The sequence below is a fragment of the Diadema antillarum genome, unplaced genomic scaffold (assembly GCF_040938485.1).
Source record: "Diadema antillarum isolate AM-2024a unplaced genomic scaffold, OU_Dant_1.0 seq00000096_RagTag, whole genome shotgun sequence".
In the NCBI taxonomy this organism is placed as follows: Eukaryota; Metazoa; Echinodermata; class Echinoidea; order Diadematoida; family Diadematidae; genus Diadema; species Diadema antillarum.
In genome coordinates this window covers 779,749-805,657 of record NW_027271185.1, presented here as the reverse complement: position 1 = coordinate 805,657, position 25,909 = coordinate 779,749, and the positions used below count along the sequence as shown (strand labels likewise).

At 44.6% G+C, this 25,909-nt stretch overlaps 2 protein-coding genes across 2 annotated transcripts; both read right to left on the bottom strand.

Moving 5' to 3' along the window:
- Nucleotides 1–282: 282 nt before the first annotated feature.
- On the bottom strand, nt 283–9,380 carry LOC139726682 (scavenger receptor cysteine-rich domain-containing protein DMBT1-like). Its single transcript, XM_071637669.1, has 7 exons — nt 9,002–9,380; nt 8,266–8,580; nt 5,156–5,504; nt 4,423–4,739; nt 4,334–4,343; nt 3,746–3,984; nt 283–308 (listed from the first exon to the last, which is right to left on the bottom strand). The coding sequence occupies exons 1-7, from the start codon at nt 9,378–9,380 to the stop codon at nt 283–285; spliced, it is 1,635 nt and encodes a 544-aa protein (XP_071493770.1).
- A 5,509-nt stretch (nt 9,381–14,889) lies between these two features.
- LOC139726681 (scavenger receptor cysteine-rich domain-containing protein DMBT1-like) lies at nt 14,890–25,646 on the bottom strand. Its single transcript, XM_071637668.1, has 10 exons — nt 25,264–25,646; nt 24,528–24,847; nt 23,785–24,106; nt 23,054–23,370; nt 19,356–19,700; nt 18,620–18,934; nt 17,874–18,222; nt 17,142–17,458; nt 15,655–16,003; nt 14,890–15,238 (listed from the first exon to the last, which is right to left on the bottom strand). The coding sequence occupies exons 1-10, from the start codon at nt 25,644–25,646 to the stop codon at nt 14,890–14,892; spliced, it is 3,366 nt and encodes a 1,121-aa protein (XP_071493769.1).
- Nucleotides 25,647–25,909: the final 263 nt, after the last annotated feature.

The window sequence follows — 25,909 nt, the reverse complement described above, 5'->3', positions numbered from 1 at the left end:
CCCCCAGGCACCCTGGTAATAAACCTCCACCCGGCCCTCTCTGTTATTGGAACCACCGACAAGCCGAAGCTGGAATGGGGCGCTCGACGGACTAGGTGACGGTAATGCTGTGGAGATAATAGCCCAATTATTCTCACTTTTTTGACGTCTTTGTAACAAATTGTATTTAATACACTAATTTACCTTTAGGATAATTCAAATTGCCGTGTTTAGTTTAATATGCCATATATTAGACAGTCTCGGATTGTACAAGAAATAATCTTCCTGCAGGGATCATCAGTGTCATATGTGCTGCTGCGGTGTATTGACTAGGTTGCGCAGGTATAAATATCATGTGTTCGAGGTATCTATCAAGATCTGTCTTCTCTTATAAAACGTCTTTGCGATGTTATATATTCATCTTTCTTTTTCGATATTTTCACCTTCTCGTCACCTAAAAATATCGCCTATCCAGGAACTCATAAACTGAAGCAACGCCATTACTTTGGACTTTCTAGTTTGTCAGAGTAATTAGATTTCGAATTGAAGGTTTATCGTTGATATCCTTTATATCAAATGCAGTATAAAAACCCACCTGCACATACCACACCAGCATCCTCGGTATGTTGACAGTTGTGTTGAAAGAATCCATTGTGCCTACAATCTGCCAAATTCTGTTCTCTTCCCTGACATTGCACATTGTCCAGGACTATGCGACCTTGGCCTCGACCAAAGCGAGCGCCACTAACGGCTCTTATTGCAGCGGGAAAACCAAGCATTCTGCACACAACCGCTGCATCTCTGCGGTCCCACTGGTCATCACAGACTGTTCCCCAACGGCCACGATAGAGAACCTCCACACGCCCAATTCTGTTACTTGGACCACCGACAAGTCGAACCCTCAACAGGGTACTTGGCGGAGGAGATTCTGGTGCCTCTGTCGGGGTGACTGGCTGCACAGTGATAGGTTGGCCTGTACATGAAGTCCAGGTATTTCGGAAACTTATTTAAACTCCAATTTTCAATTCTTAGATACAAACATTTAAAAAATGACAGAAATTTTAAGGAAAGTTCATACACCTACTTTTCTTATAAAATAGGTTGAACAGAAAGGTTTATGTACTGTTAACTTCAGAACTTTTCATTTTTATATTTGTCTCTACGAATAAATTTACAACTGATTATAAAGGTCGTTCAAATATCTTCTACAGTGTCTTGAATCCATATATCATTCTACAGGTTTAAAAACACAATCAAATCTATAAAGGTGTTAATTATTGACAAAAGCTTCTTTAGCTAGGAAAGAGGTTGAAAGATTAATGGAATCTTGCACCTTACCTCGACATGAGACGCCAGCGTCCTCGTGATGTCCACAGTTGTGTTGAAAGAATCCATTGTGTGGGCAATCTACCAGTCTCTCTTCACTTCCCTGGCACTGCACATTGTCAAGGACTATTCGACCTTCACCTTGACCGAAGCTAGCCTGACCAATGGCCCGTTCTGCAGCTGGATAGCCCAGCATCCTACAAACCACCTCGGCGTCATTGCTGTCCCACTGGTCATCACAGATTGTCCCCCAGGCACCCTGGTAATAAACCTCCACCCGGCCCTCTCTGTTATTGGAACCACCGACAAGCCGAAGCTGGAATGGGGCGCTCGACGGACTAGGTGACGGTAATGCTGTGGAGATAATAGCCCAATTATTCTCACTTTTTTGCCGTCTTTGTAACAAATTGTATATAATACACTAATTTACCTTTAGGATAATTCAAATTGCCGTGTTTAGTTTAATATGCCATATATTAGACAGTCTCGGATTGTATAAGAAATAATCTTCCTGCAGGGATCATCAGTGTCATATGTGCTACTGCGGTGTATTGACTAGGTTGCGCAGGTATAAATATCATGCGTTCGAGGTATCTATCAAGATCTGTCTTCTCTTATAAAAAGCCTTTGCGATTTTATATATTTATCTTTCTTTGTCGATATTTTCACCTTCTCGTCACCTAAAAAATATCGCCTATCCAGGAACTCATAAACTGAAGCAACGCCATTACTTTGGACTTTCTAGTTTGTCAGAGTAATTAGATTTCGAATTGAAGGTTTATCGTTGATATCCTTTATATCAAATGCAGTATAAAAACCCACCTGCACATACCACACCAGCATCCTCGGTATGTTGACAGTTGTGTTGAAAGAATCCATTGTGCCTACAATCTGCCAAATTCTGTTCTCTTCCCTGACATTGCACATTGTCCAGGACTATGCGACCTTGGCCTCGACCAAAGCGAGCGCCACTAACGGCTCTTATTGCAGCGGGAAAACCAAGCATTCTGCACACAACCGCTGCATCTCTGCGGTCCCACTGGTCATCACAGACTGTTCCCCAACGGCCACGATAGAGAACCTCCACACGCCCAATTCTGTTACTTGGACCACCGACAAGTCGAACCCTCAACAGGGTACTTGGCGGAGGAGATTCTGGTGCCTCTGTCGGGGTGACTGGCTGCACAGTGATAGGTTGGCCTGTACATGAAGTCCAGGTATTTCGGAAACTTATTTAAACTCCAATTTTCAATTCTTAGATACAAACATTTAAAAAATGACAGAAATTTTAAGGAAAGTTCATACACCTACTTTTCTTATAAAATAGGTTGAACAGAAAGGTTTATGTACTGTTAACTTCAGAACTTTTCATTTTTATATTTGTCTCTACGAATAAATTTACAACTGATTATAAAGGTCGTTCAAATATCTTCTACAGTGTCTTGAATCCATATATCATTCTACAGGTTTAAAAACACAATCAAATCTATAAAGGTGTTAATTATTGACAAAAGCTTCTTTAGCTAGGAAAGAGGTTGAAAGATTAATGGAATCTTGCACCTTACCTCGACATGAGACGCCAGCGTCCTCGTGATGTCCACAGTTGTGTTGAAAGAATCCATTGTGTGGGCAATCTACCAGTCTCTCTTCACTTCCCTGGCACTGCACATTGTCAAGGACTATTCGACCTTCACCTTGACCGAAGCTAGCCTGACCAATGGCCCGTTCTGCAGCTGGATAGCCCAGCATCCTACAAACCACCTCGGCGTCATTGCTGTCCCACTGGTCATCACAGATTGTCCCCCAGGCACCCTGGTAATAAACCTCCACCCGGCCCTCTCTGTTATTGGAACCACCGACAAGCCGAAGCTGGAATGGGGCGCTCGACGGACTAGGTGACGGTAATGCTGTGGAGATAATAGCCCAATTATTCTCACTTTTTTGCCGTCTTTGTAACAAATTGTATTTAATACACTAATTTACCTTTAGGATAATTCAAATTGCCGTGTTTAGTTTAATATGCCATATATTAGACAGTCTCGGATTGTATAAGAAATAATCTTCCTGCAGGGATCATCAGTGTCATATGTGCTACTGCGGTGTATTGACTAGGTTGCGCAGGTATAAATATCATGCGTTCGAGGTATCTATCAAGATCTGTCTTCTCTTATAAAAAGTCTTTGCGATTTTGTATATTTATCTTTCTTTTTCGATATTTTCACCTTCTCGTCACCTAAAAATATCGCCTATCCAGGAACTCATAAACTGAAGCAACGCCATTACTTTGGACTTTCTAGTTTGTCAGAGTAATTAGATTTCGAATTGAAGGTTTATCGTTGATATCCTTTATATCAAATGCAGTATAAAAACCCACCTGCACATACCACACCAGCATCCTCGGTATGTTGACAGTTGTGTTGAAAGAATCCATTGTGCCTACAATCTGCCAAATTCTGTTCTCTTCCCTGACATTGCACATTGTCCAGGACTATGCGACCTTGGCCTCGACCAAAGCGAGCGCCACTAACGGCTCTTATTGCAGCGGGAAAACCAAGCATCCTGCACACAACCGCTGCATCTCTGCGGTCCCACTGGTCATCACAGACTGTTCCCCAACGGCCACGATAGAGAACCTCCACACGCCCAATTCTGTTACTTGGACCACCGACAAGTCGAACCCTCAACAGGGTACTTGGCGGAGGAGATTCTGGTGCCTCTGTCGGGGTGACTGGCTGCACAGTGATAGGTTGGCCTGTACATGAAGTCCAGGTATTTCGGAAACTTATTTAAACTCCAATTTTCAATTCTTAGATACAAACATTTTAAAAATGACAGAAATTTTAAGGAAAGTTCATACACCTACTTTTCTTATAAAATAGGTTGAACAGAAAGGTTTATGTACTGTTAACTTCAGAACTTTTCATTTTTAAAATTGTCTCTACGAATAAATTTACAACTAATTATAAAGGTCGTTCAAATATCTTCTACAGTGTCTTAAATCCATATATCATTCCACAGGTTTAAAAACACAATCAAATCTATAAAGGTGTTAACTATTGACAAAAGCTTCTTTAGCTAGGAAAGAGGTTGAAAGATTAATGGAATCTTGCACCTTACCTCGACATGAGACGCCAGCGTCCTCGTGATGTCCACAGTTGTGTTGAAAGAATCCATTGTGTGGGCAATCTACCAGTCTCTCTTCACTTCCCTGGCACTGCACATTGTCAAGGACTATTCGACCTTCACCTTGACCGAAGCTAGCCTGACCAATGGCCCGTTCTGCAGCTGGATAGCCCAGCATCCTACAAACCACCTCGGCGTCATTGCTGTCCCACTGGTCATCACAGATTGTCCCCCAGGCACCCTGGTAATAAACCTCCACCCGGCCCTCTCTGTCATTGGAACCACCGACAAGCCGAAGCTGGAATGGGGCGCTCGACGGACTAGGTGACGGTAATGCTGTGAAGATGATAGCCCAACAAAACTCATCTCATCTCGTCTTGGATACGCATTCTTTAATCCAAGGAAAGAAATAGCTTCAAGAGACAGCAAGTTCAAGCACAGATCAGACTCTTCCTGCAATTTTCACAAGTTCATCAAAGTTTTTTGACACTGTCAATTCAAGATCATTACAGGAGTAATGACTGCCTAATTTCCACTTATCACTGACATCAGATTTGCAAACTTTTCCATGTATTCAAACATCAGCTCTTCCACAATCTCACAAAATCCTTTCTCTCTCTACAAGGTCAAATAAAGCCAGCAAATATACTGGATAACGGGGTTGCTTCCCTAATTACAATAGCTTCTTTAGCTAAGTAAGAGCTAGAAAGCTTGCTGGAAGCTTTGCACCTTACCTCGACATGAGACGCCGGCATCCTCATGATGTCCACAGTTGTGTTGAAAGAATCCATTGTGTGGGCAATCTACCAATCTCTCTTCACTTCCCTGGCACTGTACATTGTCAAGGACTATTCGACCTTCACCTTGACCGAAGCTAGCCTGACCAATGGCCCGTTCTGCAGCTGGATAGCCCAGCATCCTACAAACCACCTCGGCGTCATTGCTGTCCCACTGGTCATCACAGATTGTCCCCCAGGCACCCTGGTAATAAACCTCCACCCGGCCCTCTCTGTTATTGGAACCACCGACAAGCCGAAGCTGGAATGGGGCGCTCGACGGACTAGGTGACGGTAATGCTGTGGAGATAATAGCCCAATTATTCTCACTTTTTTGCCGTCTTTGTAACAAATTGTATTTAATACACTAATTTACCTTTAGGATAATTCAAATTGCCGTGTTTAGTTTAATATGCCATATATTAGACAGTCTCGGATTGTATAAGAAATAATCTTCCTGCAGGGATCATCAGTGTCATATGTGCTGCTGCGGTGTATTGACTAGGTTGCGCAGGTATAAATATCATGCGTTCGAGGTATCTATCAAGATCTGTCTTCTCTTATAAAAAGTCTTTGCGATTTTATTATTCATCTTTCTTTTTCGATATTTTCACCTTCTCGTCACCTAAAAATATCGCCTATCCAGGAACTCATAAACTGAAGCAACGCCATTACTGTGGACTTTCTAGTTTGTCAGAGTAATTAGATTTCGAATTGAAGGTTTATCGTTGATATCCTTTATATCAAATGCAGTATAAAAACCCACCTGCACATACCACACCAGCATCCTCGGTATGTTGACAGTTGTGTTGAAAGAATCCATTGTGCCTACAATCTGCCAAATTCTGTTCTCTTCCCTGACATTGCACATTGTCCAGGACTATGCGACCTTGGCCTCGACCAAAGCGAGCGCCACTAACGGCTCTTATTGCAGCGGGAAAACCAAGCATTCTGCACACAACCGCTGCATCTCTGCGGTCCCACTGGTCATCACAGACTGTTCCCCAACGGCCACGATAGAGAACCTCCACACGCCCAATTCTGTTACTTGGACCACCGACAAGTCGAACCCTCAACAGGGTACTTGGCGGAGGAGATTCTGGTGCCTCTGTCGGGGTGACTGGCTGCACAGTGATAGGTTGGCCTGTACATGAAGTCCAGGTATTTCGGAAACTTATTTAAACTCCAATTTTCAATTCTTAGATACAAACATTTTAAAAATGACAGAAATTTTAAGGAAAGTTCATACACCTACTTTTCTTATAAAATAGGTTGAACAGAAAGGTTTATGTACTGTTAACTTCAGAACTTTTCATTTTTATATTTGTCTCTACGAATAAATCTACAACTGATTATAAAGGTCGTTCAAATATCTTCTACAGTGTCTTGAATCCATATATCATTCTACAGGTTTAAAAACACAATCAAATCTATAAAGGTGTTAATTATTGACAAAAGCTTCTTTAGCTAGGAAAGAGGTTGAAAGATTAATGGAATCTTGCACCTTACCTCGACATGAGACGCCAGCGTCCTCGTGATGTCCACAGTTGTGTTGAAAGAATCCATTGTGTGGGCAATCTACCAGTCTCTCTTCACTTCCCTGGCACTGCACATTGTCAAGGACTATTCGACCTTCACCTTGACCGAAGCTAGCTTGACCAATGGCCCGTTCTGCAGCTGGATAGCCCAGCATCCTACAAACCACCTCGGCGTCATTGCTGTCCCACTGGTCATCACAGATTGTCCCCCAGGCACCCTGGTAATAAACCTCCACCCGGCCCTCTCTGTTATTGGAACCACCGACAAGCCGAAGCTGGAATGGGGCGCTCGACGGACTAGGTGACGGTAATGCTGTGGAGATAATAGCCCAATTATTCTCACTTTTTTGCCGTCTTTGTAACAAATTGTATTTAATACACTAATTTACCTTTAGGATAATTCAAATTGCCGTGTTTAGTTTAATATGCCATATATTAGACAGTCTCGGATTGTATAAGAAATAATCTTCCTGCAGGGATCATCAGTTTCATATGTCCTGCTGCGGTGTATTGACTAGGTTGCGCAGGTATAAATATCATGCGTTCGAGGTATCTATCAAGATCTGTCTTCTCTTATAAAAAGTCTTTGCGATTTTATATATTCATCTTTCTTTTTCGATATTTTCACCTTCTCGTCACCTAAAAATATCGCCTATGCAGGAACTCATAAACTGAAGCAACGCCATTACTTTTGACTTTCTAGTTTGTCAGAGTAATTAGATTTCGAATTGAAGGTTTGTCGTTGATATCCTTTATATCAAATACAGCATAAAAACCCACCTGCACATACCACACCAGCATCCTCGGTATGTCGACAGTTGTGTTGAAAGAATCCATTGTGCCTACAATCTGCCAAATCCTGTTCTCTTCCCTGACATTGCACATTGTCCAGGACTATGCGACCTTGGCCTCGACCAAAGCGAGCGCCACTAACGGCTCTTATTGCAGCGGGAAAACCAAGCATCCTGCACACAACCGCTGCATCTCTGCGGTCCCACTGGTCATCACAGACTGTTCCCCAACGGCCACGATAGAGAACCTCCACACGCCCAATTCTGTTACTTGGACCACCGACAAGTCGAACCCTCAACGGGGTACTTGGCGGAGGAGATTCTGGTGCCTCTGTCGGGGTGACTGGCTGCACAGTGATAGGTTGGCCTGTACATGAAGTCCAGGTATTTCGGAAACTTATTTAAACTCCAATTTTCAATTCTTGGATACAAACATTTTAAAAATGACAGAAATTTTAAGGAAAGTTCATACACCTACTTTTCTTATAAAATAGGTTGATCAGAAAGGTTTATGTACTGTTAACTTCAGAACTTTTCATTTTTAAAACTGTCTCTACGAATAAATTTACAAGTGATTATAAACGTCGTTCAAATATCTTCTACAGTGTCTTGAATCCATATATCATTCCACAGGTTTAAAAACACAATCAAATCTATAAAGGTGTTAACTATTGACAAAAGCTTCTTTAGCTAGGAAAGAGGTTGAAAGATTAATGGAATCTTGCACCTTACCTCGACATGAGACGCCAGCATCCTCGTGATGTCCACAGTTGTGTTGAAAGAATCCATTGTGTGGGCAATCTACCAGTCTCTCTTCACTTCCCTGGCACTGCACATCGTCAAGGACTATTCGACCTTCACCTTGACCGAAGCTAGCCTGACCAATGGCCCGTTCTGCAGCTGGATAGCCCAGCATCCTACAAACCACCTCGGCGTCATTGCTGTCCCAATGGTCATCACAGATTGTCCCCCAGGCACCCTGGTAATAAACCTCCACCCGGCCCTCTCTGTTATTGGAACCACCGACAAGCCGAAGCTGGAATGGGGCGCTCGACGGACTAGGTGACGGTAATGCTGTGGAGATAATAGCCCAATAATACTATCTCATTACGTCTTCGATACGCATTCTTTAATCCAAGGAAAGAAACAGCTTCAAGAGACAGCAAATTCAAGCACAGATCAGACTCTTCCTGCAATTTTCACAAGTTCATCAAAGTTTTTTGACACTGTCAATTCAAGATCATGACAGGAGTAATGACTGCCTAATTTCCACTTATCACTGACATCAGATTTGCAAGCTTTTCCATGTATTCAAACATGAGCTCTTCCACAATCTCACAAAATCCTTTCTCTCTCTACAAGGTCGAATAAAGCCAGCAAATATACTGGATAACGGGGTTGCTTCCCTAATTACACAAGCTTCTTTAGCTAAGTAAGAGCTAGAAAGCTTGCTGGAAGCTTTGCACCTTACCTCGACATGAGACGCCAGCATCCTCGTGATGTCCACAGTTGTGTTGAAAGAATCCATTGTGTGGGCAATCTACCAGTCTCTCTTCACTTCCCTGGCACTGCACATCGTCAAGGACTATTCGACCTTCACCTTGACCGAAGCTAGCCTGACCAATGGCCCGTTCTGCAGCTGGATAGCCCAGCATCCTACAAACCACCTCGGCGTCATTGCTGTCCCAATGGTCATCACAGATTGTCCCCCAGGCACCCTGGTAATAAACCTCCACCCGGCCCTCTCTGTTATTGGAACCACCGACAAGTCGAAGCTGGAATGGGGCGCTCGACGGACTAGGTGACGGTAATGCTGTGGAGATAATAGCCCAATAATAATATCTCATTACGTCTTGGATACGCATTCTTTAATCCAAGGGAAGAAACAGCTTCAAGAGACAGCAAATTCAAGCACAGATCAGAATCTTCCTGCAATTTTCACAAGTTCATCAAAGTTTTTTGACACTGTCAATTCAAGATCATGACAGGAGTAATGACTGCCTAATTTCCACTTATCACTGACATCAGATTTGCAAGCTTTTCCATGTATTCAAACATCAGCTCTTCCACAATCTCACAAAATCCTTTCTCTCTCTACAAGGTCAAATAAAGCCAGCAAATATACTCGATAACGGGGTTGCTTCCCTAATTACAAAAGCTTCTTTAGCTAAGTAAGAGCTAGAAAGCTTGCTGGAAGCTTTGCACCTTACCTCGACATGAGACGCCAGCATCCTCGTGATGTCCACAGTTGTGTTGAAAGAATCCATTGTGTGGGCAATCTACCAGTCTCTCTTCACTTCCCTGGCACTGCACATCGTCAAGGACTATTCGACCTTCACCTTGACCGAAGCTAGCCTGACCAATGGCCCGTTCTGCAGCTGGATAGCCCAGCATCCTACAAACCACCTCGGCGTCATTACTGTCCCAATGGTCATCACAGATTGTCCCCCAGGCACCCTGGTAATAAACCTCCACCCGGCCCTCTCTGTTATTGGAACCACCGACAAGCCGAAGCTGGAATGGGGCGCTCGACGGACTAGGTGACGGTAATGCTGTGGAGATAATAGCCCAATAATACTCATCTCATTACGTCTTGGATACGCATTATTTAATCCAAGGAAAGAAATAGCTTCAAGAGGCAGCAAATTCAAGCACAGATCAGACTCTTCCTGCAATTTTCACAAGTTCATTAAAGTTTTCTTACACTGTCAATTCAAGATCATTACAGGAGTAATGACTGCCTAATTTCCACTTATCACTGACATATTTGCAAGCTTTTGCATGTATTCAAACATCAGCTCTTCCACAATCTCACAAAATCCTTTCTCTCTCTACAAGGTCAAATAAAGCCAGCAAATATACTCGATAACGGGGTTGCTTCCCTAATTACACAAGCTTCTTTAGCTAAGTAAGAGCTAGAAAGCTTGCTGGAAGCTTTGCACCTTACCTCGACATGAGACGCCAGCATCCTCGTGATGTCCACAGTTGTGTTGAAATAATCCATTGTGTGGGCAATCTACCAGTCTCTCTTCACTTCCCTGGCACTGCACATCGTCAAGGACTATTCGACCTTCACCTTGACCGAAGCTAGCCTGACCAATGGCCCGTTCTGCAGCTGGATAGCCCAGCATCCTACAAACCACCTCGGCGTCATTACTGTCCCAATGGTCATCACAGATTGTCCCCCAGGCACCCTGGTAATAAACCTCCACCCGGCCCTCTCTGTTATTGGAACCACCGACAAGCCGAAGCTCGAATGGGGCGCTCGACGGACTAGGTGACGGTAATGCTGTGGAGATAATAGCCCAATAATACTCATCTCATTACGTCTTGGATACGCATTATTTAATCCAAGGAAAAAAATAGCTTCAAGAGCCAGCAAATTCAAGCACAGATCAGACTCTTCCTGCAATTTTCACAAGTTCATTAAAGTTTTCTTACACTGTCAATTCAAGATCATGACAGGAGTAATGACTGCCTAATTTCCACTTATCACTGACATCATATTTGCAAGCTTTTCCATATATTCAAACATGAGCTCTTCCACAATCTCACAAAATCATTTCTCTCTCTACAAGGTCAAATAAAGCCAGCAAATATAATGGATAACGGGGTTGCTTCCCTAATTACACAAGCTTCTTTAGCTAAGTAAGAGCTAGAAAGCTTCCTGGAAGCTTTGCACCATACCTCGACATGAGACGCCAGCATCCTCGTGATGTCCACAGTTGTGTTGAAAGAATCCATTGTGTGGGCAATCTACCAGTCTCTCTTCACTCCCCTGGCACTGCACATCGTCAAGGACTATTCGACCTTCACCTTGACCGAAGCTAGCCTGACCAATGGCCCGTTCTGCAGCTGGATAGCCCAGCATCCTACAAACCACCTCGGCGTCATTGCTGTCCCAATGGTCATCACAGATTGTCCCCCAGGCACCCTGGTAATAAACCTCCACCCGGCCCTCTCTGTTATTGGAACCACCGACAAGTCGAAGCTGGAATGGGGCGCTCGACGGACTAGGTGACGGTAATGCTGTGGAGATAATAGCCCAATAATAATATCTCATTACGTCTTGGATACGCATTATTTAATCCAAGGAAAGAAACAGCTTCAAGAGACAGCAAATTCAAGCACAGATCAGACTCTTCCTGCAATTTTCACAAGTTCATCAAAGTTTTTTGACACTGTCAATTCAAGATCATGACAGGAGTAATGACTGCCTAATTTCCACTTATCACTGACATCAGATTTGCAAGCTTTTCCATGTATTCAAACATCAGCTCTTCCACAATCTCACAAAATCATTTCTCTATCTACAAGGTCAAATAAAGCCAGCAAATATACTCGATAACGGGGTTCCTTCCCTAATTACACAAGCTTCTTTAGCTAAGTAAGAGCTAGAAAGCTTCCTGGAAGCTTTGCACCTTACCTCGACATGAGACGCCAGCATCCTCGTGATGTCCACAGTTGTGTTGAAAGAATCCATTGTGTGGGCAATCTACCAGTCTCTCTTCACTTCCCTGGCACTGCACATCGTCAAGGACTATTCGACCTTCACCTTGACCGAAGCTAGCCTGACCAATGGCCCGTTCTGCAGCTGGATAGCCCAGCATCCTACAAACCACCGCGGCGTCATTGCTGTCCCAATGGTCATCACAGATTGTCCCCCAGGCACCCTGGTAATAAACCTCCACCCGGCCCTCTCTGTTATTGGAACCACCGACAAGCCGAAGCTGGAATGGGGCGCTCGACGGACTAGGTGACGGTAATGCTGTGGAGATAATAGCCCAATAATACTCATCTCATTACGTCTTGGATACGCATTATTTAATCCAAGGAAAGAAATAGCTTCAAGAGCCAGCAAATTCAAGCACAGATCAGACTCTTCCTGCAATTTTCACAAGTTCATCAAAGTTCTCTTACACTGTCAATTCAAGATCATGACAGGAGTAATGACTGCCTAATTTCCACTTATCACTGACATCATATTTGCAAGCTTTTCCATGTATTCAAACATCAGCTCTTCCACAATCTCACAAAATCCTTTCTCTCTCTCTACAAGGTCAAATAAAGCCAGCAAATATAATGGATAACGGGGTTGCTTCCTTAATTACACAAGCTTCTTTAGCTAAGTAAGAGCTAGAATGCTTGCTGGAAGCTTTGCACCTTACCTCGACATGAGACGCCAGCATCCTCGTGATGTCCACAGTTGTGTTGAAAGAATCCATTGTGTGGGCAATCTACCAGTCTCTCTTCACTCCCCTGGCACTGCACATCGTCAAGGACTATTCGACCTTCACCTTGACCGAAGCTAGCCTGACCAATGGCCCGTTCTGCAGCTGGATAGCCCAGCATCCTACAAACCACCTCGGCGTCATTGCTGTCCCAATGGTCATCACAGATTGTCCCCCAGGCACCCTGGTAATAAACCTCCACCCGGCCCTCTCTGTTATTGGAACCACCGACAAGCCGAAGCTGGAATGGGGCGCTCGACGGACTAGGTGACGGTAATGCTGTGGAGATAATAGCCCAATAATACAATCTCATTACGTCTTGGATACGCATTATTTAATCCAAGGAAAGAAACAGCTTCAAGAGACAGCAAATTCAAGCACAGATCAGACTCTTCCTGCAATTTTCACAAGTTCATCAAAGTTTTCTTACACTGTCAATTCAAGATCATGACAGGAGTAATGACTGCCTAATTTCCACTTATCACTGACATCATATTTGCAAGCTTTTCCATGTATTCAAACATCAGCTCTTCCACAATCTCACAAAATCCTTTCTCTCTCTACAAGGTCAAATAAAGCCAGCAAATATAATGGATAACGGGGTTCCTTCCCTAATTACACAAGCTTCTTTAGCTAAGTAAGAGCTAGAAAGCTTGCTGGAAGCTTTGCACCTTACCTCGACATGAGACGCCAGCATCCTCGTGATGTCCACAGTTGTGTTGAAAGAATCCATTGTGTGGGCAATCTACCAGTCTCTCTTCACTTCCCTGGCACTGCACATCGTCAAGGACTATTCGACCTTCACCTTGACCGAAGCTAGCCTGACCAATGGCCCGTTCTGCAGCTGGATAGCCCAGCATCCTACAAACCACCTCGGCGTCATTGCTGTCCCAATGGTCATCACAGATTGTCCCCCAGGCACCCTGGTAATAAACCTCCACCCGGCCCTCTCTGTTATTGGAACCACCGACAAGCCGAAGCTGGAATGGGGCGCTCGACGGACTAGGTGACGGTAATGCTGTGGAGATAATAGCCCAATAATACTCATCTCATTACGTCTTGGATACGCATTATTTAATCCAAGGAAAGAAATAGCTTCAAGAGCCAGCAAATTCAAGCACAGATCAGACTCTTCCTGCAATTTTCACAAGTTCATCAAAGTTCTCTTACACTGTCAATTCAAGATCATGACAGGAGTAATGACTGCCTAATTTCCACTTATCACTGACATCATATTTGCAAGCTTTTCCATGTATTCAAACATCAGCTCTTCCACAATCTCACAAAATCCTTTCTCTCTCTCTACAAGGTCAAATAAAGCCAGCAAATATAATGGATAACGGGGTTGCTTCCCTAATTACACAAGCTTCTTTAGCTAAGTAAGAGCTAGAATGCTTGCTGGAAGCTTTGCACCTTACCTCGACATGAGACGCCAGCATCCTCGTGATGTCCACAGTTGTGTTGAAAGAATCCATTGTGTGGGCAATCTACCAGTCTCTCTTCACTTCCCTGGCACTGCACATCGTCAAGGACTATTCGACCTTCACCTTGACCGAAGCTAGCCTGACCAATGGCCCGTTCTGCAGCTGGATAGCCCAGCATCCTACAAACCACCTCGGCGTCATTGCTGTCCCAATGGTCATCACAGATTGTCCCCCAGGCACCCTGGTAATAAACCTCCACCCGGCCCTCTCTGTTATTGGAACCACCGACAAGCCGAAGCTGGAATGGGGCGCTCGACGGACTAGGTGACGGTAATGCTGTGGAGATAATAGCCCAATAATACTATCTCATTACGTCTTGGATACGCATTATTTAATCCAAGGAAAGAAACAGCTTCAAGAGACAGCAAATTCAAGCACAGATCAGACTCTTCCTGCAATTTTCACAAGTTCATCAAAGTTTTTTGACACTGTCAATTCAAGATCATGACAGGAGTAATGACTGCCTAATTTCCACTTATCACTGACATCAGATTTGCAAGCTTTTCCATGTATTCAAACATGAGCTCTTCCACAATCTCACAAAATCCTTTCTCTCTCTACAAGGTCAAATAAAGCCAGCAAATATAATGGATAACGGGGTTCCTTCCCTAATTACACAAGCTTCTTTAGCTAAGTAAGAGCTAGAAAGCTTGCTGGAAGCTTTGCACCTTACCTCGACATGAGACGCCAGCATCCTCGTGATGTCCACAGTTGTGTTGAAAGAATCCATTGTGTGGGCAATCTACCAGTCTCTCTTCACTCCCCTGGCACTGCACATCGTCAAGGACTATTCGACCTTCACCTTGACCGAAGCTAGCCTGACCAATGGCCCGTTCTGCAGCTGGATAGCCCAGCATCCTACAAACCACCTCGGCGTCATTGCTGTCCCAATGGTCATCACAGATTGTCCCCCAGGCACCCTGGTAATAAACCTCCACCCGGCCCTCTCTGTTATTGGAACCACCGACAAGCCGAAGCTGGAATGGGGCGCTCGACGGACTAGGTGACGGTAATGCTGTGGAGATAATAGCCCAATAATACTCATCTCATTACGTCTTGGATACGCATTATTTAATCCAAGGAAAGAAACAGCTTCAAGAGACAGCAAATTCAAGCACAGATCAGACTCTTCCTGCAATTTTCACAAGTTCATCAAAGTTTTTTGACACTGTCAATTCAAGATCATGACAGGAGTAATGACTGCCTAATTTCCACTTATCACTGACATCATATTTGCAAGCTTTTCCATGTATTCAAACATGAGCTCTTCCACAATCTCACAAAATCCTTTCTCTCTCTACAAGGTCAAATAAAGCCAGCAAATATAATGGATAACGGGGTTCCTTCCCTAATTACACAAGCTTCTTTAGCTAAGTAAGAGCTAGAAAGCTTGCTGGAAGCTTTGCACCTTACCTCGACATGAGACGCCAGCATCCTCGTGATGTCCACAGTTGTGTTGAAAGAATCCATTGTGTGGGCAATCTACCAGTCTCTCTTCACTTCCCTGGCACTGCACATCGTCAAGGACTATTCGACCTTCACCTTGACCGAAGCTAGCCTGACCAATGGCCCGTTCTGCAGCTGGATAGCCCAGCATCCTACAAACCACCTCGGCGTCATTGCTGTCCCAATGGTCATCACAGATTGTCCCCCAGGCACCCTGGTAATAAACCTCCACCCGGCCCTCTCTGTTATTGGAACCACCGACAAGCCGAAGCTGGAATGGGGCGCTCGACGGACTAGGTGACGGTAATGCTGTGGAGATAATAGCCCAATAATACTCATCTCATTACGTCTTGGATACGCATTATTTAATCCAAGGAAAGAAACAGCTTCAAGAGACAGCAAATTCAAGCACAGATCAGACTCTTCCTGCAATTTTCACAAGTTCATCAAAGTTTTCTTACACTGTCAATTCAAGATCATGACAGGAGTAATGACTGCCTAATTTCCACTTATCACTGACATCATATTTGCAAGCTTTTCCATGTATTCAAACATGAGCTCTTCCACAATCTCACAAAATCCTTTCTCTCTCTACAAGGTCAAATAAAGCCAGCAAATATAATGGATAACGGGGTTGCTTCCCTAATTACACAAGCTTCTTTAGCTAAGTAAGAGCTAGAAAGCTTGCTGGAAGCTTTGCACCTTACCTCGACATGAGACGCCAGCATCCTCGTGATGTCCACAGTTGTGTTGAAAGAATCCATTGTGTGGGCAATCTACCAGTCTCTCTTCACTTCCCTGGCACTGCACATCGTCAAGGACTATTCGACCTTCACCTTGACCGAAGCTAGCCTGACCAATGGCCCGTTCTGCAGCTGGATAGCCCAGCATCCTACAAACCACCTCGGCGTCATTGCTGTCCCAATGGTCATCACAGATTGTCCCCCAGGCACCCTGGTAATAAACCTCCACCCGGCCCTCTCTGTTATTGGAACCACCGACAAGTCGAAGCTGGAATGGGGCGCTCGACGGACTAGGTGACGGTAATGCTGTGGAGATAATAGCCCAATAATACTCATCTCATTACGTCTTGGATACGCATTATTTAATCCAAGGAAAGAAATAGCTTCAAGAGACAGCAAATTCAAGCACAGATCAGACTCTTCCTGCAATTTTCACAAGTTCATCAAAGTTTTTTGACACTGTCAATTCAAGATCATGACAGGAGTAATGACTGCCTAATTTCCACTTATCACTGACATCAGATTTGCAAGCTTTTCCATGTATTCAAACATGAGCTCTTCCACAATCTCACAAAATCCTTTCTCTCTCTACAAGGTCAAATAAAGCCAGCAAATATAATGGATAACGGGGTTCCTTCCCTAATTACACAAGCTTCTTTAGCTAAGTAAGAGCTAGAAAGCTTGCTGGAAGCTTTGCACCTTACCTCGACATGAGACGCCAGCATCCTCGTGATGTCCACAGTTGTGTTGAAAGAATCCATTGTGTGGGCAATCTACCAGTCTCTCTTCACTTCCCTGGCACTGCACATCGTCAAGGACTATTCGACCTTCACCTTGACCGAAGCTAGCCTGACCAATGGCCCGTTCTGCAGCTGGATAGCCCAGCATCCTACAAACCACCTCGGCGTCATTGCTGTCCCAATGGTCATCACAGATTGTCCCCCAGGCACCCTGGTAATAAACCTCCACCCGGCCCTCTCTGTTATTGGAACCACCGACAAGCCGAAGCTGGAATGGGGCGCTCGACGGACTAGGTGACGGTAATGCTGTGGAGATAATAGCCCAATAATACTATCTCATTACGTCTTGGATACGCATTATTTAATCCAAGGAAAGAAACAGCTTCAAGAGACAGCAAATTCAAGCACAGATCAGACTCTTCCTGCAATTTTCACAAGTTCATCAAAGTTTTTTGACACTGTCAATTCAAGATCATGACAGGAGTAATGACTGCCTAATTTCCACTTATCACTGACATCAGATTTGCAAGCTTTTCCATGTATTCAAACATCAGCTCTTCCACAATCTCACAAAATCCTTTCTCTCTCTACAAGGTCAAATAAAGCCAGCAAATATACTGGATAACGGGGTTCCTTCCCTAATTACACAAGCTTCTTTAGCTAAGTAAGAGCTAGAAAGCTTGCTGGAAGCTTTGCACCTTACCTCGACATGAGACGCCAGCATCCTCGTGATGTCCACAGTTGTGTTGAAAGAATCCATTGTGTGGGCAATCTACCAGTCTCTCTTCACTTCCCTGGCACTGCACATCGTCAAGGACTATTCGACCTTCACCTTGACCGAAGCTAGCCTGACCAATGGCCCGTTCTGCAGCTGGATAGCCCAGCATCCTACAAACCACCTCGGCGTCATTGCTGTCCCAATGGTCATCACAGATTGTCCCCCAGGCACCCTGGTAATAAACCTCCACCCGGCCCTCTCTGTTATTGGAACCACCGACAAGCCGAAGCTGGAATGGGGCGCTCGACGGACTAGGTGACGGTAATGCTGTGGAGATAATAGCCCAATAATACTATCTCATTACGTCTTGGATACGCATTATTTAATCCAAGGAAAGAAATAGCTTCAAGAGCCAGCAAATTCAAGCACAGATCAGACTCTTCCTGCAATTTTCACAAGTTCATCAAAGTTTTTTGACACTGTCAATTCAAGATCATGACAGGAGTAATGACTGCCTAATTTCCACTTATCACTGACATCAGATTTGCAAGCTTTTCCATGTATTCAAACATGAGCTCTTCCACAATCTCACAAAATCCTTTCTCTCTCTACAAGGTCAAATAAAGCCAGCAAATATAATGGATAACGGGGTTGCTTCCCTAATTACACAAGCTTCTTTAGCTAAGTAAGAGCTAGAAAGCTTGCTGGAAGCTTTGCACCTTACCTCGACATGAGACGCCAGCATCCTCGTGATGTCCACAGTTGTGTTGAAAGAATCCATTGTGTGGGCAATCTACCAGTCTCTCTTCACTCCCCTGGCACTGCACATCGTCAAGGACTATTCGACCTTCACCTTGACCGAAGCTAGCCTGACCAATGGCCCGTTCTGCAGCTGGATAGCCCAGCATCCTACAAACCACCTCGGCGTCATTGCTGTCCCAATGGTCATCACAGATTGTCCCCCAGGCACCCTGGTAATAAACCTCCACCCGGCCCTCTCTGTTATTGGAACCACCGACAAGCCGAAGCTGGAATGGGGCGCTCGACGGACTAGGTGACGGTAATGCTGTGGAGATAATAGCCCAATAATACTATCTCATTACGTCTTGGATACGCATTATTTAATCCAAGGAAAGAAACAGCTTCAAGAGACAGCAAATTCAAGCACAGATCAGACTCTTCCTGCAATTTTCACAAGTTCATCAAAGTTTTCTTACACTGTCAATTCAAGATCATGACAGGAGTAATGACTGCCTAATTTCCACTTATCACTGACATCATATTTGCAAGCTTTTCCATGTATTCAAACATGAGCTCTTCCACAATCTCACAAAATCCTTTCTCTCTCTACAAGGTCAAATAAAGCCAGCAAATATAATGGATAACGGGGTTCCTTCCCTAATTACACAAGCTTCTTTAGCTAAGTAAGAGCTAGAAAGCTTGCTGGAAGCTTTGCACCTTACCTCGACATGAGACGCCAGCATCCTCGTGATGTCCACAGTTGTGTTGAAAGAATCCATTGTGTGGGCAATCTACCAGTCTCTCTTCACTTCCCTGGCACTGCACATCGTCAAGGACTATTCGACCTTCACCTTGACCGAAGCTAGCCTGACCAATGGCCCGTTCTGCAGCTGGATAGCCCAGCATCCTACAAACCACCTCGGCGTCATTGCTGTCCCAATGGTCATCACAGATTGTCCCCCAGGCACCCTGGTAATAAACCTCCACCCGGCCCTCTCTGTTATTGGAACCACCGACAAGCCGAAGCTGGAATGGGGCGCTCGACGGACTAGGTGACGGTAATGCTGTGGAGATAATAGCCCAATAATACTATCTCATTACGTCTTGGATACGCATTATTTAATCCAAGGAAAGAAACAGCTTCAAGAGACAGCAAATTCAAGCACAGATCAGACTCTTCCTGCAATTTTCACAAGTTCATCAAAGTTTTTTGACACTGTCAATTCAAGATCATGACAGGAGTAATGACTGCCTAATTTCCACTTATCACTGACATCATATTTGCAAGCTTTTCCATGTATTCAAACATGAGCTCTTCCACAATCTCACAAAATCCTTTCTCTCTCTACAAGGTCAAATAAAGCCAGCAAATATAATGGATAACGGGGTTGCTTCCCTAATTACACAAGCTTCTTTAGCTAAGTAAGAGCTAGAAAGCTTGCTGGAAGCTTTGCACCTTACCTCGACATGAGACGCCAGCATCCTCGTGATGTCCACAGTTGTGTTGAAAGAATCCATTGTGTGGGCAATCTACCAGTCTCTCTTCACTTCCCTGGCACTGCACATCGTCAAGGACTATTCGACCTTCACCTTGACCGAAGCTAGCCTGACCAATGGCCCGTTCTGCAGCTGGATAGCCCAGCATCCTACAAACCACCTCGGCGTCATTGCTGTCCCAATGGTCATCACAGATTGTCCCCCAGGCACCCTGGTAATAAACCTCCACCCGGCCCTCTCTGTTATTGGAACCACCGACAAGCCGAAGCTGGAATGGGGCGCTCGACGGACTAGGTGACGGTAATGCTGTGGAGATAATAGCCCAATAATACTATCTCATTACGTCTTGGATACGCATTATTTAATCCAAGGAAAGAAACAGCTTCAAGAGACAGCAAATTCAAGCACAGATCAGACTCTTCCTGCAATTTTCACAAGTTCATCAAAGTTTTTTGACACTGTCAATTCAAGATCATGACAGGAGTAATGACTGCCTAATTTCCACTTATCACTGACATCAGATTTGCAAGCTTTTCCATGTATTCAAACATGAGCTCTTCCACAATCTCACAAAATCCTTTCTCTCTCTACAAGGTCAAATAAAGCCAGCAAATATACTCGATAACGGGGTTCCTTCCCTAATTACACAAGCTTCTTTAGCTAAGTAAGAGCTAGAAAGCTTGCTGGAAGCTTTGCACCTTACCTCGACATGAGACGCCAGCATCCTCGTGATGTCCACAGTTGTGTTGAAAGAATCCATTGTGTGGGCAATCTACCAGTCTCTCTTCACTTCCCTGGCACTGCACATCGTCAAGGACTATTCGACCTTCACCTTGACCGAAGCTAGCCTGACCAATGGCCCGTTCTGCAGCTGGATAGCCCAGCATCCTACAAACCACCTCGGCGTCATTGCTGTCCCAATGGTCATCACAGATTGTCCCCCAGGCACCCTGGTAATAAACCTCCACCCGGCCCTCTCTGTTATTGGAACCACCGACAAGCCGAAGCTGGAATGGGGCGCTCGACGGACTAGGTGACGGTAATGCTGTGGAGATAATAGCCCAATAATACTATCTCATTACGTCTTGGATACGCATTCTTTAATCCAAGGAAAGAAACAGCTTCAAGAGACAGCAAATTCAAGCACAGATCAGACTCTTCCTGCAATTTTCACAAGTTCATCAAAGTTTTTTGACACTGTCAATTCAAGATCATGACAGGAGTAATGACTGCCTAATTTCCACTTATCACTGACATCAGATTTGCAAGCTTTTCCATGTATTCAAACATGAGCTCTTCCACAATCTCACAAAATCCTTTCTCTCTCTACAAGGTCAAATAAAGCCAGCAAATATAATGGATAACGGGGTTCCTTCCCTAATTACACAAGCTTCTTTAGCTAAGTAAGAGCTAGAAAGCTTGCTGGAAGCTTTGCACCTTACCTCGACATGAGACGCCAGCATCCTCGTGATGTCCACAGTTGTGTTGAAAGAATCCATTGTGTGGGCAATCTACCAGTCTCTCTTCACTTCCCTGGCACTGCACATCGTCAAGGACTATTCGACCTTCACCTTGACCGAAGCTAGCCTGACCAATGGCCCGTTCTGCAGCTGGATAGCCCAGCATCCTACAAACCACCTCGGCGTCATTGCTGTCCCAATGGTCATCACAGATTGTCCCCCAGGCACCCTGGTAATAAACCTCCACCCGGCCCTCTCTGTTATTGGAACCACCGACAAGCCGAAGCTGGAATGGGGCGCTCGACGGACTAGGTGACGGTAATGCTGTGGAGATAATAGCCCAATAATACTATCTCATTACGTCTTGGATACGCATTATTTAATCCAAGGAAAGAAACAGCTTCAAGAGACAGCAAATTCAAGCACAGATCAGACTCTTCCTGCAATTTTCACAAGTTCATCAAAGTTTTTTGACACTGTCAATTCAAGATCATGACAGGAGTAATGACTGCCTAATTTCCACTTATCACTGACATCAGATTTGCAAGCTTTTCCATGTATTCAAACATGAGCTCTTCCACAATCTCACAAAATCCTTTCTCTCTCTACAAGGTCAAATAAAGCCAGCAAATATACTCGATAACGGGGTTCCTTCCCTAATTACACAAGCTTCTTTAGCTAAGTAAGAGCTAGAAAGCTTGCTGGAAGCTTTGCACCTTACCTCGACATGAGACGCCAGCATCCTCGTGATGTCCACAGTTGTGTTGAAAGAATCCATTGTGTGGGCAATCTACCAGTCTCTCTTCACTTCCCTGGCACTGCACATCGTCAAGGACTATTCGACCTTCACCTTGACCGAAGCTAGCCTGACCAATGGCCCGTTCTGCAGCTGGATAGCCCAGCATCCTACAAACCACCTCGGCGTCATTGCTGTCCCAATGGTCATCACAGATTGTCCCCCAGGCACCCTGGTAATAAACCTCCACCCGGCCCTCTCTGTTATTGGAACCACCGACAAGCCGAAGCTGGAATGGGGCGCTCGACGGACTAGGTGACGGTAATGCTGTGGAGATAATAGCCCAATAATACTATCTCATTACGTCTTGGATACGCATTATTTAATCCAAGGAAAGAAATAGCTTCAAGAGACAGCAAATTCAAGCACAGATCAGACTCTTCCTGCAATTTTCACAAGTTCATTAAAGTTTTTTGACACTGTCAATTCAAGATCATGACAGGAGTAATGACTGCCTAATTTCCACTTATCACTGACATCAGATTTGCAAGCTTTTCCATGTATTCAAACATGAGCTCTTCCACAATCTCACAAAATCCTTTCTCTCTCTACAAGGTCAAATAAAGCCAGCAAATATAATGGATAACGGGGTTCCTTCCCTAATTACACAAGCTTCTTTAGCTAAGTAAGAGCTAGAAAGCTTGCTGGAAGCTTTGCACCTTACCTCGACATGAGACGCCAGCATCCTCGTGATGTCCACAGTTGTGTTGAAAGAATCCATTGTGTGGGCAATCTACCAGTCTCTCTTCACTCCCCTGGCACTGCACATCGTCAAGGACTATTCGACCTTCACCTTGACCGAAGCTAGCCTGACCAATGGCCCGTTCTGCAGCTGGATAGCCCAGCATCCTACAAACCACCTCGGCGTCATTGCTGTCCCAATGGTCATCACAGATTGTCCCCCAGGCACCCTGGTAATAAACCTCCACCCGGCCCTCTCTGTTATTGGAACCACCGACAAGCCGAAGCTGGAATGGGGCGCTCGACGGACTAGGTGACGGTAATGCTGTGGAGATAATAGCCCAATAATACTATCTCATTACGTCTTGGATACGCATTATTTAATCCAAGGAAAGAAACAGCTTCAAGAGACAGCAAATTCAAGCACAGATCAGACTCTTCCTGCAATTTTCACAAGTTCATCAAAGTTTTTTACACTGTCAATTCAAGATCATGACAGGAGTAATGACTGCCTAATTTCCACTTATCACTGACATCATATTTGCAAGCTTTTCCATGTATTCAAACATCAGCTCTTCCACAATCTCACAAAATCCTTTCTCTCTCTACAAGGTCAAATAAAGCCAGCAAATATAATGGATAACGGGGTTGCTTCCCTAATTACACAAGCTTCTTTAGCTAAGTAAGAGCTAGAATGCTTGCTGGAAGCTTTGCACCTTACCTCGACATGAGACGCCAGCATCCTCGTGATGTCCACAGTTGTGTTGAAAGAATCCATTGTGTGGGCAATCTACCAGTCTCTCTTCACTTCCCTGGCACTGCACATCGTCAAGGACTATTCGACCTTCACCTTGACCGAAGCTAGCCTGACCAATGGCCCGTTCTGCAGCTGGATAGCCCAGCATCCTACAAACCACCTCGGCGTCATTGCTGTCCCAATGGTCATCACAGATTGTCCCCCAGGCACCCTGGTAATAAACCTCCACCCGGCCCTCTCTGTTATTGGAACCACCGACAAGTCGAAGCTGGAATGGGGCGCTCGACGGACTAGGTGACGGTAATGCTGTGGAGATAATAGCCCAATAATACTATCTCATTACGTCTTGGATACGCATTATTTAATCCAAGGAAAGAAATAGCTTCAAGAGACAGCAAATTCAAGCACAGATCAGACTCTTCCTGCAATTTTCACAAGTTCATCAAAGTTTTTTGACACTGTCAATTCAAGATCATGACAGGAGTAATGACTGCCTAATTTCCACTTATCACTGACATCATATTTGCAAGCTTTTCCATGTATTCAAACATGAGCTCTTCCACAATCTCACAAAATCCTTTCTCTCTCTACAAGGTCAAATAAAGCCAGCAAATATAATGGATAACGGGGTTCCTTCCCTAATTACACAAGCTTCTTTAGCTAAGTAAGAGCTAGAAAGCTTGCTGGAAGCTTTGCACCTTACCTCGACATGACACGCCAGCATCCTCGTGATGTCCACAGTTGTGTTGAAAGAATCCATTGTGTGGGCAATCTACCAGTCTCTCTTCACTCCCCTGGCACTGCACATCGTCAAGGACTATTCGACCTTCACCTTGACCGAAGCTAGCCTGACCAATGGCCCGTTCTGCAGCTGGATAGCCCAGCATCCTACAAACCACCTCGGCGTCATTGCTGTCCCAATGGTCATCACAGATTGTCCCCCAGGCACCCTGGTAATAAACCTCCACCCGGCCCTCTCTGTTATTGGAACCACCGACAAGCCGAAGCTGGAATGGGGCGCTCGACGGACTAGGTGACGGTAATGCTGTGGAGATAATAGCCCAATAATACTCATCTCATTACGTCTTTGATACGCATTATTTAATCCAAGGAAAGAAACAGCTTCAAGAGACAGCAAATTCAAGCACAGATCAGACTCTTCCTGCAATTTTCACAAGTTCATCAAAGTTTTCTTACACTGTCAATTCAAGATCATGACAGGAGTAATGACTGCCTAATTTCCACTTATCACTGACATCAGATTTGCAAGCTTTTCCCTGTATTCAAACATAAGCTCTTCCACAATCTCACAAAATCCTTTCTCTCTCTACAAGGTCAAATAAAGCCAGCAAATATACTCGATAACGGGGTTCCTTCCCTAATTACACAAACTTCTTTAGCTAAGTAAGAGCTAGAAAGCTTGCTGGAAGCTTTGCACCTTACCTCGACATGAGACGCCAGCATCCTCGTGATGTCCACAGTTGTGTTGAAAGAATCCATTGTGTAGGCAATCTACCAGTCTCTCTTCACTTCCCTGGCACTGCACATCGTCAAGGACTATTCGACCTTCACCTTGACCGAAGCTAGCCTGACCAATGGCCCGTTCTGCAGCTGGATAGCCCAGCATCCTACAAACCACCTCGGCGTCATTGCTGTCCCAATGGTCATCACAGATTGTCCCCCAGGCACCCTGGTAATAAACCTCCACCCGGCCCTCTCTGTTATTGGAACCACCGACAAGCCGAAGCTGGAATGGGGCGCTCGACGGACTAGGTGACGGTAATGCTGTGGAGATAATAGCCCAATAATAATATCTCATTACGTCTTGGATACGCATTCTTTAATCCAAGGAAAGAAACAGCTTCAAGAGACAGCAAATTCAAGCACAGATCAGACTCTTCCTGCAATTTTCACAAGTTCATCAAAGTTTTTTGACACTGTCAATTCAAGATCATGACAGGAGTAATGACTGCCTAATTTCCACTTATCACTGACATCATATTTGCAAGCTTTTCCATGTATTCAAACATCAGCTCTTCCACAATCTCACAAAATCCTTTCTCTCTCTACAAGGTCAAATAA